Here is a 17,837-nt window from a genome sequence, read left to right as displayed (position 1 = left end):
TTTGAAATGTGGCGGTCAGTTTCTTAAACTAAGAAAGGGTCTTTGAAAAAAGACAAAGGTGTTCCAATTCGTGAAAGGGGCTTTCAGATAGATTTAATCAAAGCCCGTTCAATGATGGCTATTTGTGTATGCACCGATAGCCTTGCTCTTAAGACCATACCAATAACAATACCATGGTCACCGTTATCGAAAGGGACAGCAGTCGTCAGAACGCGCATTACCAAATTTATTCTTCCCTTTAGCACCCATATTTTGGCTCACATACGGAGTACCCCCTACAACTACCCACTTCTTAACGTAGTCGGCTTTGTTCTCCCATGCCACAATCAAAAAGTGCCCCGCGACGAGAGATTGTTTACCACCAGGCCATCCTCACGCACATCCAGCGAGGCTAGAGCCTGGCACACGCCAGCGTAGCTTCCAAACACGCTGTGCACCCGCACATCTGCTGCGGTACCATTTGCATTTTCCGTCAGCCCGTGACCAAGAGTCACGACCCAGATGCCTTCGATGCGAAGTGCGTGCGAATCCACATCCCCATCTGGCTGCAGCAGCACCGAATAGATAGATCCTGTATAGCGGACCCGTGGCCTCTTGCGTGGGTTGTCGGCCTGGCACGGAAAGACCCAGTCTTTGCTGTTGTGTGAAATCGGATGCCACGGAGTGACTAGCAGGCTGCCCACAAACATCATCGGCGCACCGACAACTGGGGTCTTCAGCACAGCGGCAACTGTGCGCGGACCTCGCGGCGTCAGAACTCGCATCCCGCGTCTCAGACGATTTACCCGGACATGTCGCCCGTCCGTCAGAGTCACTCGACAGAAGCTGGCGAAACAGGCACCATTCGGGTTGCGGTACATGCTCATCCCGATGGGTGCGTTCGACACCGAAATGCCGCTCGGCTTCGGTGCTGGCAAGCTGTCAAATGCCTTATCCAGGTTGTCACGGCACTGGATGAAAAGAGTGCTCGAAGCGCCGTACAGAAGCGGACCTGCATCCTTGAACGAGTTGCACTGCTGCGACATGTGTGCAGACTGCAAGCTGGGCAAATAATGCCGTCCCCATATTGAGTAATCTTCTTTGTTTCGAATGGCCATCAATGCCTGGCCACTGATGTCTCTCATCAAAGCTTTATAAGCAGTGCTTCCGATAGATACGTTTGCCGACGTGACTTTCTCCCAGGCTGAAATGGCAATGGAGATCAAGCCGTCTTCATGATTTACAGCCACATGCTCTTCCTCGTCGAGCAGTGGAAATAAGCTCGAAATGGTGGCGCACAAATCAGATCGAGCGATGTGGAACGCAACTTCATCCGCAGACAGTGCATCTGCGCCGTGAGCTGTTGACGAGTCTTCAAAATTCATAGCACACTGAGTTGTAGCGTGGAAGTAAGTGCTCGGCTCCATCTGGTCGTAGTCCAGCTTAACCCTCACGATGGGGGCAGTGCGCGGTTCAAGTCCAGACTCCAACTCCGCGTTGTGGGTGCATCTCAGGTACACATCGCGGGTTTGCCCATACTGGATGCTACCCAGGGGTATCGTGAGCTGCTGTCCGTTCACCGGGTCGACCGGCTGCGTCCCGCCGACCACAGTGCCCATGGCCTTCTCGAGATGCATCGAGGCAGGAAATTCAACGCACAGCGTCGCGTTCATAGCGAAAGTGGATTGCATGTTTGCAACTGCATGAATGAAAACGGTTCCCTGTAGCGAATCAGCAACACATAGAAAGACTGCTCAAGTATGGAAAGACTCACAAGCATTCCAGCATCGGAGATGAATGCGTAGTTGCCACCGGTGAGCTCAGATATGGATTTGAGTAAGCCAGAGCGCAAGTTGTAACCAAAGCCGAATGTGTGAATTGGAGCCGGGAGCTTTCCAAAGGTCCGCAGCTTTGGTATGTAGCCCTGTGGTGGGTGCCTGGGCATGTCGGTTATTTCCAGAGAGACATTCATGAGATCCCCCAAAATCCAGCGCTGTCACTTACATGAAATTTGGAAGACCGTCCGTGAGCAGCATTATGGAGGGTACGGAGCTGAACTGAGCTTTGGACGAGAAGATCTCGATGCCGGCCGTAAGGCCCTTCCACAGATTCGTAACCGTCAAAGGCTCTAAATCTAGAATTACCTGAAGCGCTTTCGCTTTGTTTACTTGTGTCATCGGAGTGAGCATTAATAGCACATTGGCATCCTCTGAAAAAGTCACAATTCCGAGGCAGTCGTGCTCGTTCAGCGTCTCAAGAATTGTGCGCGCCGCATGCTTCACCAGGTCGAGTACTGTCAGGCCATTGCTCTCCATGGGCTCGCCTTTTGTTGCAGGGACCGGGGCATCTTCTTGCATGCTTCCAGAAACATCGATGACGAGGACGATGCTGCACGGGACATGCCCCTGGCCTGCCAGCCCTCTCTGGCTAGAGATTGAGGGTATGTTACCCGGATATGCAGGTGGTTTCACCTTGATCAGAATGCCATCATCGGACGGCAAGCGGTAAACATTCAGAGAAGCGCTCGACGAGCTGTCTCTTAGACGAATGGGAAGTACAGTCTTCAACGCCGACCAAGAACCGAAATCAGATCCAGTGGATGATGACCTTTCATCTTCTGAAGATGGCGTCTGTGGCCTTCCAGGCTGATCACGAGGGCGTAACTTGTAAGTCTGTGTTGCGGTTGTATTTTTGTTAGTATGTCACGCGGTGTGGCTTGTTGAAGAGATTCAACTCACCATGATTGCACAATCCGTTCAGCGATTGGCTGCAGGAGTAAACCGCAAAATACATTTTGAAGCGAGTGTAGACTTTATCGTAACATCTACGCTGAAGAAGGAACCTCGTTCCTGTTGGGCTTCCCAGGGCTCGAATCGACGCCAAAAGCGCCTTGCAGAATGCCCTGTGGCAGTGACGGACTGTAGACTGTACGGAGTACACTCTTTTAGCGTAGCTCCACAAGTCCACCTACGACGTAGCTACCTGACGCTCATTCCAACTGTACCCAAAGCGTGGGGTTTGTTCCAAATGCGCCTAGGCTTGGCAGCGAAATCGCCTTTTTCCTATGCCCAATCGTAACGCCCTAATTCCGCCCGTTTGACTATGGAACGAATACTTGTCCAGTTAGGCAAAGCAGCTTGCACGGTGGGTGCACAGACCACCCAGGGCAGTTTTCAGCCCAGGCTTACTTCAGCTTCAGATACTTCGTACTCTGGTACGGAATACAAGCTGTTTTTTTTTTCTTTTGAATACAACGATCTCCGCCCATCAGTAATACCTGCGCTGGCTCGCCACACCTGGCCAGACTACAGAGCCACATACGGACTTCCTCGCGTCGACTGTAGCGTCGTTTTTCTATATTGTTCTAACGGCGCTTTCAGATGGGTGACTCTCTATCCGTCGATCCTCCGCTACCCCGTGGCACTTTCTTTGTTTCTTCCCTGAATACAATGTACACCACACAAGACACGGGACGTCTAGAGCACACCTCCTATGACCAATACCTGGCCGTCAAAGTCATCTATCCCGTTGGCGCAGTCTGTCCAGAGCGCTAAACTCAGTGCACGAAAAATGATTGGTTTCTAGGGTGTCCTGGTGCGGGGAAGATAGCTCTGGTTCCATGTCGGCTGCTAGTACGATGCAGCTGAAACTGGCTGTTGGCGGAGTTGAACAGCCCGATAATTTGTACGTCGTATTATGTCTCACTCTGATCTTCCAGTCCGGTCCGGCCTCCCCATCACACCCCCCACAGCTCCATCTCCCGGAACATCTCAACATTTCCCCTTTTGTCCTATAGCATCTCACAATATTAGGCCGCAGTTTACATCCCACTAATGTGTGGGGAGCACGTCCTTAAAGAAATACGGAGTACGAAGTAGATGACTGCACATCTGCTTAGGAGATCCACCATGTCCCACGCAGAGCCCTGCTATCGACCGTATGATTCGCCAGTTACCACCAATTTCCACCCACAATGCGCCGCGGACTTTCCGGGGTTTGCCGGGTGCTACAAGTACATCGTAGTCGCGGGGGTTAGCTCGCAAACAAAATGGCGAGACACACTTCGTACCGGGCGGGAAAAGCAATTGGGATTGCTTGTGCACAATAATAATGTATGGCAGATCGTTGTGCTGTGTGCTTCCTTGTATCCTGACCACCCATCCATCACCTGCCGTTGGCGCATACTGCCTACTGGAGCTGTGCTAGTGGCTCGCATAAAATCAGTAAACCGAAATGGTAAGATAAAATCATGGCGGCCACTTGCCACCTGCCCGGCATTATACACGCTGTCTCTTTCCTATATAAGACTATACCCCCACGAGACGTCTTCCTTTCTCTTTATTCATCTTTCTCTTCCCCCCTCTCTCTCCTGTCTCACCTGTTCATTCACTCAGTCACCAACTGCTCATATTATTGTAAAGCAGACGATATTCCGCCAAGCAACACAACTCTCATCTTCCACTTCATCCCAAACATACCGCACCTCTTCACATCTTCTCCTGCATCCTGTTGGTCTCACATCATTCTACTATCGTAATGGCAAGCGAAACCACCACCATCAGACCTCCTGCCACCATCGGTGCCTATGCCGTCCACTGCCATCTCTGTGGTGGCTGTTTCGTCATCAGTACCACATGTACCAACTGCTCGCACACGCAGTGCAAAAAGTGTTTGTGAGACGATAGCGAAGCACAATTCTGTCTGCCATACCATCAGAACCCGAAGCCGGAGAAAGCTCAGTTCAATATTTGGTGCTGTGAAATCCTCGAAGAGCAGAGGTGGCTCTTGAGGCAACTGGCAAAAGTCCTTTTTCTGGCCGTTAGTGTTCTAGATGACACAAGTGGCGCGATACAGGCCCTGCGACACTGACGGTACAGGTTTTGCAGACATTTGGTCTTCTTCGGCATCAATTACGCATGTTGGCATTACTTCTACCCATGAGAGGCGACATTTTTGAAAGGCACTATGCATTTACTTCCACCTCGGACTGGAAGACAAACCCGAATCGGAGATAGCAGCGAGCGTTATGGCGAACTTGATACCCTTATTTGGTAGTCGTATGTAGTATCATGCGTCCTGCAACAAATTGACAAATTAATCCCTTTTTATATTCCAGCGCCAGATCAAGTGCCTTTGCTTTGTACGACTGAATGAATTCATTTGCACCGTCGTAGCTTCCTTATTGTTTGTTACACAGCTAGTTTGTGGAGGTCGCGTGGTTCGACCGCCTATCTTACGTTCGGTCATCACATGTTGAATCATCTGTGGCTATGGTGCGAGGTCTGTCACCATATGTGTCTTTGTACTTCGTACATGTGTTTGGTGCATGTCCAAATTTGACAGAGGCTAGCTTCGCCTAATTTGATGGCACTAAGCTATTCGCATAGCGTGACAAAAAGGCAAAGTGCATAGAAGTGTTATCTTACTAGTTAGATACAAGGGACTTTGGGATTGGGAGGTATGATGTATGAAAACTTGTTAGATTTATAGCATTCGCCATTTCTCGCGGCTGTCTGGCAGACTCTTCTTTTAAGGTCAATACGTATTCACACCCATCACGCCCCGTGTAGCTACCGCATTTTATCTGAAAAACTACAGCAGTCTCAAATGCCAACAATGTGTTCTGAACTGCCGTATAGTTGCCTACTGACAAACTAGACGCACAGTCGCTCTCTGATGGCTTCTTCAAGACCCTCGATGGTTTCCGCCATTTCAATGGCAAGCTTTTGGCACACAATCTGCACGTTCCCTCGTTTCCAATACCCTTCTGGACAAAGCACAATCGCTTTCCCTGGTGTCCGTGCACACAGGCCGAGCTCAAGGAGACTAATCGGTGCTTGGGTTGCGGGATGGAAGTATATAACCACCATATCGGCTTTTTCTTGCATTGCGAGCTCCCATTCCACCTGCTCTCTAAAGGGGACGAAGTTGATGTCTTCGCGCCACGTGCTGTCCCAGTCAGCGCGGTATGGGTTGTAGATTGTGACCGGCAGGTCAGAAAACAGGGCAGATAGAGTCTCTCGCCAGTCAGCCTCGTCAACCTTGCTCGTTGTGCCCGCGAGAAAGACGGACTTCACCCCACGGGGAGCCTGATCTGAGGGTGCATATATGATCTGGCTCCGGTGTGAGGTCATGTTTGAGAATAGCCTAATAGGCCGAGTTTTGCTCTTTATTGTTTCACTTGTGGACAGGAGAAAAATAAAGGCTACCCAGGGAGTAGGATTCTGCAGCGTTGGTGTGCTAATTCGCAGTCTCAAAAGAACACTTTCAGCAAGGTGGCTTGGCTAAATGGTGTGGACATTTGCTCGGGAAAACGCGGCACAAGCCCAGAAAATGGGACGGCATAAAATCTGACGCCACGACCCGTTAAGCAAATCTGACAAGGCCATGTATCTAACCGCTCGCAAGAGCCTCAATTGCCGTCCACTAGGTGACCTAATGTGAAGGTTAAAGGAGGCTATACGTGGCGGTCATATAACGTGATGCACTGTGAGGAGCAGGAGGCTGAATAAGGTCTAGTGTGGGCGAAAGAGTGTTGTGTACTAAGAAATAGATACATCGCGACCCTTCTGGGGGGCCCTATTAATACTAGTGCCATGCCCCGCTTTTGTGCCTTCTGACCAATAACAGGCCAGTAAGGCCAAGTGGGGCTGAAGGGCCACAGTGTGGCGGATTCCAATGCTTGACACCTACGGAGTAGCTGTGAACAATACAACGTGTGGAGTACACGCTCAGGTCTCTTACAACGTCAGCAGCTCCACCTTGAGAACAACCACGCGACCATGACGCTGCTTCCACCACGTGGCCTCAGCTATACATAGTACTCTCATGTCATGCACAGGCCAGGGGCTGTCTTCCAGCCCGATTCGAGATAGCATGATAGAGTAAACTTTCTAAAATCCCAAATAACCATACTCTTATGTAGGACATTGCCTCGGTCGATCAGCAGAGCCCCCTCCATCCGGGTTTGAGTAATGCCAGCGTTGGCCAGAGAGGCCAATCTTGAACTCGGCAGCCGGGGGTATCCCATGTACGAAGTAGACCCTCTTGAAACAGGTTTGGGATTAATGTCACCATTTCGGCCCGGAGAGCGCCTATCTAACTCTCACATGAGTGGTACATATGACAACATCGAAATATGGCCTTCGGGTCGTCAGCATATATGAGCACTCGTACTCGTACTTTGTAGTGATTGCACTGTTCGGCCTTAGTGCTTCCCCCCACCATTGCGCAAAATCCCCGGTTTAGATGGCGTTACAGAGTAGGCGACCTTTTCTAAGTCACAGTCGGGACTTTCCGAGCTTCCTTATCAACAAGATAAGGCTACGTAATAAGCGGTTTTTAGGGAGTCCATCCATAGTCGTAAGAGCTTGGCGGCACCTACTTCGTGATCACCAAGGGGGATAAAAACAGCTAATCTGCAGAGTGAACTAACTGCTAGAATGTAATTTGCATACAGAGAGAGAACACTGTTAATCAACCCCGTTTGTATCGAATCCCCAAGCTGGGAACTTTGCTGATTTCTCTTGCGAGATGTCTGATAATGAAATAAGGATGTAAATAACTATGACTGCCTTATAGCTAGTTCTCAGAGATAGATGCCGGAGTATCAAAAGAGTTAGAGTCATAACACCTTTACGCAAGATGTTTGCAGAGGATCCCACCTTCGATCCTTATAGCCTACGTCGTAGGGTGTCCAGTCCCGATACCCCATCTTTATCTACTACATAGTGGAGCAGTTCATTTCACAGACGGAGAAGAGAGCCCTTCCCTGCTTCGGTACTATCCGACTGGGGAGATTAGAAGTTATCGTGGGCCCAACGGAGCGCTTTCCGGCGCTTTTCGCCGTCGGTCAGCATTGACGATAAGCATGGAGAAAATACTTAATTAGTGGTCCGTACCCCTTAATTCGATACTGCGTCTTTCATATAGCTCAGCCACTAGCTCACCGACAAAAAAAGTTATAACTCGCCAACATGAAGCTCGGCACGGTTCAGACTGTGTTCTCTCTCATCTTCTCAACCCCTGGCGCTACGGCCTATGGAGTAAGATCAGATGAGCTGAGCTATGGAACGCCAGAGTCTGTGGGTATGAGCTCGCAGGCTTTGGCTAAGATGGTCAGCAATCTCACCGCGTTCACACACGCGGCCAATTACAGCAAGTTTTCGAAATATGAGGTCCATCCAATCCAACCTGGAGGTGCTATTCTCGTTGGCCGCCATGGAAAGATTGTCAGCGAGTTCGCCTTTGGCAACAAGAGCTTGTACGCGGACGGAAACGGGACCATTTTACCGTCTTACGAACAGGAGGAGGCAACGGTGGACACCATCTACGACATGGCAAGTCTGACGAAACTGTTTACAACAATTATCGCTCTTCAGCAGATGGACGCTGGTAAAATGCGCCTCACTGATAACGTGACTACCTTTATCCCTGGTTTCGGGGTAAATGGAAAGGACAACATCACGATCGAGATGCTTCTGACTCACACCAGCGGCTTCGCTCCAGACCCGTCGCCGTCACTGTATTCAGACTCCTACTCAGCATACGACGAGAGGATCGACGCCATTATCACCCAAAGCTTGGAGAACGCACCCGGTAGCATTTTTCTCTACTCCGACCTGAACTTCATGACGATGATGCTCGTTGTCCAAAATATTACCGGCAAGAAGCTGGATCAGCTTGTGGCCGAGGGCATCACAGCCCCATTGGGCATGGCGTCTACCTTCTTTAACCGCAATAATGTCGAGGGCCACAAAAACCCGCATTATAGGCGCACGGCACCTACTGAGTTTCAGATCGAAATCCTCGGATCAGGCGAACCTGACCGGCCACAGCCTGTTCGCGGCTCTGTTCACGACGAAAATGCATGGGCCCTTGAAGGCGTCTCCGGCCATGCCGGCCTCTTCTCCACCGTTAAAGACACTGCCAGGTTTTGCCAAATGATCCTCAACAATGGCACGTACGGCTACAAGCGGATCTTGTCGCAGCAAGCGGTCGATCTTATCTTCACCAATCTCAATGCCCGTTTCCAAGACATTAATAGTGACCACGGTGCTGGCTTTGAGCTGGACCAATTCTATACCGCAGGCCCCCTATACACACTACTTACTGCCTCTCACACTGGCTATACCGGCACGAGCGTAGTCATTGACCGTGGCCGCGACCTGTTCTATCTGCACTTCGCTAACCGCGTCCACCCTACGCGCAACTGGAGCAGCAACAACATCATTCGCGAGACTCTGGGCTACTGGGTCGGCAACAGCTTAGGGTTGAACCTGACTCTTCCAGCCTATTAGGCAATATAATTTCAGTATAGCGGGCAGAACAAAATAAGTGCACAATCACTCTAAACTAGTGATTCGCCTTGAACTCCCATTGCAATGATTGAATAGCAAATCTAACACCAGCTTGATGGATCGTATCTCGCCCCAGACTGTTCAGTCCCAAAGCCAGCTGACAAGACGAACTATTCCCTTTCTCTTGGTAAGCGGCTCGTTTGGGTACTGGTCGGACTGATCTAGTGCTTCGAGAAGCGGTATCGCGTCTAGAGAGACCATCTTTGTCTTTTTGAGGATTTTCCAGATAGAAAACGCTAATAAGACAAGTGGAATGTCCAAGTAAGCTGAGACAAACGAGGCGGCATCCCAGTTTCCTTTTGTGAACACGGTGAAGCCATTGGTCAGAAGGACAATAATGTTGAAGACAAACGCTACATAAGAGGAGTACACTGGACTTATTAGTAGCTGAAGACTTTCAGACACAGAGGAAGACAGGACATACAGGTCCAAGAATTTGACCACGGCAGCCGGCTAGCTGAGATGCCTTGTTTGCGCAAAGCCAGACGCAGACGGATGTGGTTGAAGAGGATAGTGATCCAGCTGACGAGGACACCGGCGGAGGTCAGATCGACTAGCCAGTAGAAGACGTTGAGGGCGCCGCTGGAGAGCGACATGAAGCTGAGGAACATGAAGAGGGTGAAGAGGGTGACACAGACGTATGGGACGCCCCAAGAGTTTGTGCGCAGGAAAACACGGGGAGCCTGGCCCTTAAGGGCGAGGCCGTAGAGCACACGGGTGCCGGAAAGCAGAGCTTGGTTGGATGAGGACCAAGCGGACGTAATGACGACGGCATTGACGACGGAGGGAACGGCAGGAAGGCCGGCGGCTGAGGCGGCGATGACAAAGGGGCTCTGGGCTGCCGTGCCAGAGTCGTCATTGAGGCGCGAGTCATTGCTGGCAACGAGCATGCCGACAATAAGCACGGCAAGGCCATAGAAGATGATGATGCGGGCGAAGACATTCTTGCAGGCACGCGGGATGGCGCGCTGAGGGTTGCGGGTTTCGGCAGCGGCCATGGCTAGCGACTCGACGCCGGCAAAGGAGAAGACGGCTGTGGTCATGACACTCCAGTAGCCGAGGAAGCGGCCCCAGGTTCCGGTAGCAATGTACTCGACAAAGGGGCCTGGCGAACGCCAGTAGCGGAAGCCGATGCGTGGAGTGCCGGGAACGCCGCCGAGGTCGACGACAAGGCCGAGGATGATGAGGAAGACGACGAGGGCGATTTTGAGCAAGGAGAAGAAGAACTCGATCTCGCCAAAGACGCGAATCAGCGAGAAGCCGACAATCGTGGTCACCAGGATGAAGATGCAGATCCAGAGAGCCGGGCTGATGTCGGTCCAGAATTCGAAGAGCACGCAGATGGCCGTGATCTCAGTCGGCACTGAGAGCAGGTTGCCGTACACAATGTTCCAGCCGACGGCGAAACCCAGGGCCGGATCGACTAGCACCTCGGCATGGCGCACAAACGAGCCCGTGACAGGGAAGAGCGCGGCCACCTCGCCGAGAGCAAACTGCACCGCACAAACAGCCACGCCGACGGTTAGGTAGCCAAGCAGCGCGCCCAGCGGCCCGCCCTGCTGCACGGACGCGCCCAGGCCTAGGAAGAGGCCCGTGCCAATGGCGCCCGCGATGCCCAGCATCGACAAATGGCGCTGCTCGAGCCCGCGCCGCAGATCGCGGTCCTCTGTACGCGTCACTGCCGGTCCGTCGTCGTCGCGGCCGATACCGTAATGAGAGCTATGGACGGAGCGCACCTCGTCGTCGGCATCGGCCGGCCCAAAAGGGTCGTCCGACACCACGGCCGTGTTCTTGAAGAAGGAGAAGCCCATGGTGGAGAGCGAGAGGGCAGTCGGATGAGAAGAGAAGGAAGCACCCCGATAAGCTGCAGAAGCTGTGCTTTCTCACCGCGAGCTCCGAAACAACGCGGGCAGGGAAGAGAAAGACACAGACCAACGAAGCCCACCAAGCTTGCGCATGTATGCCGTTGCGGCCCCTGACAAAGGAAAGAAAAACAAAAAAGCCGACCGAAAAGTTTTGTAAGTACGTGTAAGAACGATAGCGCAACCGCTGAAGATTCGGAAAAGGCTGGCCAACCACAGGCAAAGACGCCATTTTAGTGCGCCTGAGATAAGACAACACCCTGGCTTGGACCGCTAAGTTCCGCCACCGGCAGTCAGTTCGACCAACAGCTTCCTCTTAGGGCAAGTCGGCGATCCACTTTTGGAGGCATTTCTTTCTCGTCCACGCAATCCAATGACACTGATGTTTTCTTCGTGAGATCCTAGTGCTCTACTCCGTATGCCATGAGTTTTAGTAGTTGGCCTGTCGGCCAGTCCCACAACTGGGTTATACTACGGCCCGAAGTAGCGACAGCAGTGCGCGGTGCAAGAACAGAGTACTCTGTACTCCGTATGTCCAATCTATCGAAGCGGACCGCGGCCGTACAGACTACTATGTAAGAGTCTCAGCTAGCTCCTGTACTATTACACAACTGGCAGAGCACACGGCGTTGTGAGCCCGCAAGATAGAGCATTTCCTGCGTAATCCGTCTTCTCCGCCGGGCCCCAGCGATGGCGCATATAGGCATTGTTTCTAGCAGCCGAAACCAAGGTCCAGTGGCCAAATGGCAAGGCGCTTGGCTACGAACCAAGAGATTGCAGGTTCGATCCCTGCCTGGATCGCGACTTCTTTTTTATGGCAACCCATACGACGCAGCATCTTCTGTTTTTGGTCCGCCGTGCTCCGAAATTATGGGGTAATCGTGCTGCATTTTAATGCGCAGAAACGGCCCCATTTCATTGCATATTTCTGATCTACGGAGTAAGATTCATACTTTCATACGTGCAGCGTCGCATGCATCTAGGAGCCCCCCGAGCTGAGGGCGCCACCAATTTCCCTGCCATTGCGCCCGTGTACGGAGTACTGGAAATAAATTTCTCCTGGACCTGTTGCGCATTCTTCTCCTTTTCCAATTCCAGCTTGACAACTGCACACTCATGCTCCCCCCCCTCTTAACTGCGACTGCGACCGTTCTTCTTTAGGCGCGTCATTGTCTTTCAGCTCCTTTAGGCGGCTATGAGTGGGTCGATTCAGAAGGTCAGACGTCATTTCTGAACCCCCACTGTTCGGCTACAGCAGACTACTCCGTATCTTACGTTCTATGTAGCTGCTAATCTTTCTGCTCTTTTCCTCCAGCTTACGCGCCACTGCTTTTTCTTCCATTTGTCCAGTTTCATATTTTTTTTGTCTCTATACGGAGTATTGTCTGCCGCAAATACTCATTTTCCCTCCCGCTGCTTACTTGCTCGCTGACGACCACCGTTGCACCCTGTTCTATCCATCTCGAAACTCGACTCGATTGCAAAAGCCGTCCGACTTACCCTTCCTCACGTTTTTCCCGCCGTCTTCCGCTTTTATCCTCTACCGATACCATGACTCTGCGCGACATCATCAACGGCCTCGCATACCGTGCGAATGCCGCAGCCTCCTGGGCCCTAGGACCAACGCGCAAGGCCCAAATCGATGGCTGGTTTGTCGACAAGTATCACAACCAGCCTTTTGTGTTTGGCCTCGCAGTTACCTCGCTGGCTTTTGCCGCCGTTCCGACCGCCATCTTCGCCGGCTATATTGTCTTCTGGGCCCTGATTTCCTTTGCCATCTTCTGGGCGATCTTGCTCTTTTGGGCCGGCTTGGGGCTGCTGCTTTTTGTGCCGGCCTTGTTCCTTACCACGGGCCTGGCCGTCTTGCTGTTCCTCTGGGCAGCGGTATCGTTTATTGTGACGACGCGCGCTCTGTCTCTTCTAGGGTTCCAGCTGCCCTTCCTCTCCAGTCCCCCTATACCTTCCTACACCCATGTTTCGCCGCCCAAGGCAGACACAAAAACGTCTGACAGCAGGCCAACTACGCCACCTACATACTCTACGAAACCATATGACCAGTCGCAGACCTCTCCCTCGACAACAAACGGAGGAGCTCTGTAAAGCCTATTCAAGCTTCCGAGAAGTCGTTCGTTGTAGAAAAGTCTATTATGGAGCCGACTACTGCAAATCATAAAAAATGTCTGGATGTTACGGCGCTTTGCTATCGGTTAATTCGGGTCTTTTTTTCTTTGCCATTCAGACTCGTGGTCCATTTGTTTGCCTTGCGTTGCAACCGAGTACACACAACAAAGTATGATCGAATCGTCGATATATAATCATCCTCGCGGAAGCCCGCTTGAACATGTTGCTTATTACGGGGCCATTTTGTGTTTGTCATCAAGCCGAAATTAGATTCAGACACTGAATCTACTCTGTTTAGTTGCTTCCTGCCTCATTCTTGTGACTCTGGGCTTCTTCCGCCTTTGACTCATTGGCTATACGTGTCCAGGTCGCCGTCTCTAACCATGCGGAATGCTTCTTTGGTCGCAATATCAATATCCTCCAGGGGCAGGCCTAATGCCTTGTTGGCGATATCGACATCCTTGAGGCCGTCGCCACCAGGGAAGAAGACGCGGGTGTACATCAGGGTAGCAAATGCTTCTTGGGCAGTGAGCTCAGACACGCCGTCCAATTTGACTCCGCCGCCCGACTGGAGCGCCTTTGCAGCATTGGCGTGCCGCTCTTTGGTCGGCTCGTGCGAGACCGTCCAATCTGCATCCGTAGTTCCGCTGACGCGCTTGACGGACTCGTACATGTCCTTCTGGCTGACGTGAAACGACGAAATATACGCCGACTTGTTTGTCCCTGCGTATGTCGACAGGGTGGGTGACTTGTCGGCCGCGTCCTTTGGCAGGATTGGCAGGCTCAACAGAGCTGCAGCAGCGCGGCCGCACTGGGGCCACGTGCTCGTGTACGTCTTGACATCGCCGTTATCGAAGAACACGGCCTTGCGGTTGGCCAGATCGAAACCAAAACGCGACGTGCCGCCTGTCAGGCTAAACTCATACCAGAAACCGCAGGATAATATGACGGGAATGAGGTTCCTCTTGGCTATCTCAGCGCAGGCGGTGCGGAACACGCTGCCAAATCCCATATCTTCATACATAAGCGTGTTGTGCGGGTTTGGCCCGTAGGCATTGGGCATAACGTATTCAACACCGGCAGCCTCAGCCGCTGCAAAAAGCTTGCCAGACACCTCTGGAGCGGCTCGCACGCTTAGTGTGACGATGAGGAAGTCATTTCCACGCAGAGCAGTCACAATAGACTCGTGATTATCGTAGTCGATGTTGGCGACCTTGACGCCCTCTGGCAGTGTGCTCTTGCTGCCAGTGCGCGTCAAGGCAGTGACAGTATGCTTTCCTGTCTTAAGGAGCTCTTTGGTGAAGAAGCTGCCAATAGTGCCGCCGGCCTTTGGCGAATATGTTAGCAGCGCAGCAACTTATACACATCAGAGAAGCTTTGAACGTACCCCCACAATAGCGACCTTCTCGATACGATTCTTGAAGCCCGCTGGTTGGTCTGTGGCATACTGAGCGGTAGACATTTTTGCAGAGGAAGCGGAACGAAGTGTAGGTAGACGAAAATGGACCCTCGCGTAGACAGAGCAAATGTGCAAGAGGTATCTTGTGGTGAAAGCGGAGAGATGCGGGGAACAACCAATGATATGCGAATACTACAAGTCAAAGTCTTTTGGTGATTCGATATGATTTCTATTCAGCCATGTGCAAACAAAGGTGTAGCTTTATATACTCGACTGAAGCCGCTGTCTGAACTGTCCACATTAGTTTGGATCTGCTCTTACCAAGCAATCCTGGGTCATTGGACAATACCAAAACGAGAAAGCTCCGGGCTGGCATGCTGCTTCCCCGAGATGCATGTCAGCTTGTCCGTGGGAGTGAGTGAGTATGCGATCCGGAGCTTAAATCCGAGTGCTTCCAGATGGAGAACCACCGGAGTTTCGGGCGTTAATTCGCTGACGTCACAGAGGTCTACCCATGTTCCAGGCTCTGGTACGGAGTACGGCTGCACAGTCCAACCGCTAAGTTAGTTTGACCAGTCTCCGCAACGGCGGACAAGGCTGTTAGCTTCGCAACGACGGAATGTCAGATTCACTCCGTTTCCTTTGTAGCACTCGATGATAGGATGTGCCCAAACTTCTCTTGTCCAGAAAGTATTTCCCATTTCATATCCAAGGTTGCACTCTAAATCCACTGACCGATACTCTCATGTGAGCAACGCTGCGGTATGTATTGTGGAATGTGGTAGACTGCTAAGACTGCTCTCGTCACCGTGATTGGAAAGTGTATGTTTACGATAAAGAGAGACCATGTGTGGTTTGAGTGCTGCCTGAGCTGGTCGTGAGAACTTCACGTAAGATGCTAGTTTTCTGTTTTTCTTTTAGAGAGCATCATGCTCCTCGATCTCATCAATATAGGAAACTGCTTTTACTTTTGGACTTTCAGGCAAATTATTTTAGCTTTGTGATGGTTGCCCGTTTTGACATGGCCATCTAAGAGTATTCTGAGGCGAACGGAGCCCGGCCGTTATGGTTCAATTCTGCACTGAGGATGGACAAGTGTATCGCATAGTTCTGTTTGAACAAGGTTGTCGTCTTTGAGTCTCGGTAAGGCAGACGGCTTTATTCTGGCGCGGTTGTGGCAGATGGCCACCGCTGCATCTGGTCAATGACCTGGAGGAAAGATGCGTATCCCCCAATAGCTATGTGACTGTACAGCACACGATGCAGTATGCCTGAAGGGACGAAGCGCACTGTCCCACGACGTAGTATTATCGGTCGCCGAAGATAGACATCACCGGTACCATACCATCTATATCGATACGTCAGGACTGCCGGTCTAGAAACACCGATATCACAAAGCTTGTGCCTGGTCTTGTCTTTCTCGCCGTTATCCGCATTCTCGGAATATTCACGTTCTGCCTGACAAGTTGTTTGGCTGAAACCGATATCGGTTAGCCAGGATCCCGCCTGTATCTTAATTGCATAAGTAACGAATGCAAGAGTCCAATATCCAATTTCCAATACTCAATACCTGATATGCCCTGACCGCTGTCGCAAACATACGACTTCGGCCCCGCTCGCACCTCCGAGTCTGCCCGTCTAGCTTTGACTGCGATAATAAAGTCGGGTAGCTTTCTGCTCGCCGGCGATAGCATCCTCACCAAGGTTCCGCAACTCGCACACACCCCCCACACTTCGTCCTCTCCTTAGCAGCCATGTCGCCGCCCACACCTTTTCGCGTCCTGGTCTTTTCCAAGACGGCTGGCGGCCGCCACGAGTGTATCCCAGCCGGCATCGCCATGTTTCAGCGACTGGCCGAGACGTCACAGGCGGCAGTTGGTGCCGGCACCGGAGTGCCATTCGAGGTGGACGCCTCAGAGGACGCCGAGACCGCCTTCACGACGGCCAGCTTGGACCGGTATCGCGTCGTGGTGCTGCTACAAACCACAGGCGACTATCTCGACGCCACGCAGCTCGCTGCACTGCAGGCATACGTCAATGCAGGCCGCGGTGGTATTGTCGCGATCCATGCGGCTGCGGTCGGCATGAAGTCGCGCCTCGTCGACACCGACGGCTGGTACGGTCGTCTCTTGGGCGCCGTTTTCGTCGGGCACCCAGCGCCGCAGTTGGGTCGCGTCGTTATCAAGGACCGCAGCCATCCGACAGTGGCCGCGCTTCTGCCACAGCTGTCGGCCACCGAAGCTTCTGTGCCGGAGCCGTCCTTCTCTGCTTTTGACGAGTGGTACAACTTTGAGCTCGATTCATGTGCCGTCGTCGCCGCGAGCACGATGGCTTTTCCAAAAGCACCCAGACCGGCGGCTGTTGACGTCCCCAACATTCTGCTCAGCATCGATGAGACGACCTATGAGGGCGGCAAGGTCGGCGAAAACCATCCCATCGCGTGGTGGCAGACGTTTGGGAACACAGGCACGCGCGTGTTCTACACAGCGATGGGGCATTTCGCCCATTCCTACGAAGATGACGTCTTCGTTCAACACCTGCACGACGCCCTTTTGTGGACGGCCAAGATCCTGTAAAGCGTTGGCGTGCACCGCTAACAATCGTGTCCCCGTCTCTGTTTTCTGCTTGTCCTGTTAAATGCCCTGTATCAATTAGCGAGCAATTCCAATTAAAGTCCGCCTGTATCACATGACCGTGTAACCTCCCCACCCGACTTATGGGGCTCATTTTTCAGTGGCTTGCGTGGCTGTGTCCACCCCTGGATCCTTGGCCGCGACGACTATCCGAGTCTCGAGCTGTCTCGTCTCCAAATCAGTACGCATCCGCAATTCACGTCTCTTCCCAGCGCCGTACGCTGCCCCAAGTCGCTCACCTATTGACTGCAGTACCTCTCCGACCCTGCGACGATGGTCCCGTGCTGTTTGTTTTCGTCACTCCTTATCTCTACTGGCAATCGGCATCAGCTCCGATGAGCTCTTCGACGATCGATTGATTTATCCTCCTTGACTTCTCTACTTTCGCTATTTGCCGCTCGTCCGCTCCTTTCCAACAATCGCCCTTCGACGGCCTGACATACATTCGTCTGCTCTCTGTATTAATACATGTAGATGCACCGAG

General features: G+C 52.1%; 7 protein-coding genes across 7 annotated transcripts; 3 read left to right on the top strand and 4 right to left on the bottom strand.

The window, feature by feature from the left end:
* Positions 1-326: 326 nt before the first annotated feature.
* CMQ_2340 (von willebrand factor type a domain containing protein) lies at positions 327-2,720 on the bottom strand (the record flags this gene model as incomplete). The annotated part of the gene is made up of 4 exons (XM_014316298.1): positions 327-1,700; positions 1,754-1,916; positions 1,984-2,651; positions 2,718-2,720. The coding sequence occupies 4 exons, from the start codon at positions 2,718-2,720 to the stop codon at positions 327-329; spliced, it is 2,208 nt and encodes a 735-aa protein (XP_014171773.1).
* A 2,913-nt stretch (positions 2,721-5,633) lies between these two features.
* On the bottom strand, positions 5,634-6,113 carry CMQ_2110 (uncharacterized protein; the record flags this gene model as incomplete). Its single annotated transcript, XM_014316068.1, has 1 exon — positions 5,634-6,113. The coding sequence occupies one exon, from the start codon at positions 6,111-6,113 to the stop codon at positions 5,634-5,636; it is 480 nt and encodes a 159-aa protein (XP_014171543.1).
* Positions 6,114-7,955: 1,842 nt separating this feature from the next.
* CMQ_2286 (beta-lactamase family protein) lies at positions 7,956-9,278 on the top strand (the record flags this gene model as incomplete). Its single annotated transcript, XM_014316244.1, has 1 exon — positions 7,956-9,278. One exon carries the CDS (start codon positions 7,956-7,958, stop codon positions 9,276-9,278), a length of 1,323 nt encoding a protein of 440 aa, XP_014171719.1.
* A 141-nt stretch (positions 9,279-9,419) lies between these two features.
* CMQ_2151 (amino acid permease) lies at positions 9,420-11,149 on the bottom strand (the record flags this gene model as incomplete). Its single annotated transcript, XM_014316109.1, has 2 exons — positions 9,420-9,709; positions 9,763-11,149. 2 exons carry the CDS (start codon positions 11,147-11,149, stop codon positions 9,420-9,422), a joined length of 1,677 nt encoding a protein of 558 aa, XP_014171584.1.
* Positions 11,150-12,751: 1,602 nt separating this feature from the next.
* On the top strand, positions 12,752-13,300 carry CMQ_2386 (uncharacterized protein; the record flags this gene model as incomplete). The annotated part of the gene is made up of 1 exon (XM_014316344.1): positions 12,752-13,300. The coding sequence occupies one exon, from the start codon at positions 12,752-12,754 to the stop codon at positions 13,298-13,300; it is 549 nt and encodes a 182-aa protein (XP_014171819.1).
* Positions 13,301-13,667: 367 nt separating this feature from the next.
* On the bottom strand, positions 13,668-14,783 carry CMQ_2297 (isoflavone reductase family protein; the record flags this gene model as incomplete). Its single annotated transcript, XM_014316255.1, has 2 exons — positions 13,668-14,648; positions 14,709-14,783. 2 exons carry the CDS (start codon positions 14,781-14,783, stop codon positions 13,668-13,670), a joined length of 1,056 nt encoding a protein of 351 aa, XP_014171730.1.
* A 1,691-nt stretch (positions 14,784-16,474) lies between these two features.
* On the top strand, positions 16,475-17,296 carry CMQ_2153 (secreted glycosyl hydrolase; the record flags this gene model as incomplete). The annotated part of the gene is made up of 1 exon (XM_014316111.1): positions 16,475-17,296. One exon carries the CDS (start codon positions 16,475-16,477, stop codon positions 17,294-17,296), a length of 822 nt encoding a protein of 273 aa, XP_014171586.1.
* Between the last annotated feature and the right edge of the window lie 541 nt (positions 17,297-17,837).

This window comes from Grosmannia clavigera (assembly GCF_000143105.1).
Source record: "Grosmannia clavigera kw1407 unplaced genomic scaffold GCSC_156, whole genome shotgun sequence".
NCBI classification, from domain to species: domain Eukaryota; kingdom Fungi; phylum Ascomycota; class Sordariomycetes; order Ophiostomatales; family Ophiostomataceae; genus Leptographium; species Leptographium clavigerum.
Note: the sequence above shows the minus strand (reverse complement) of the source record. Positions and strands in the feature narration are given on the sequence as shown.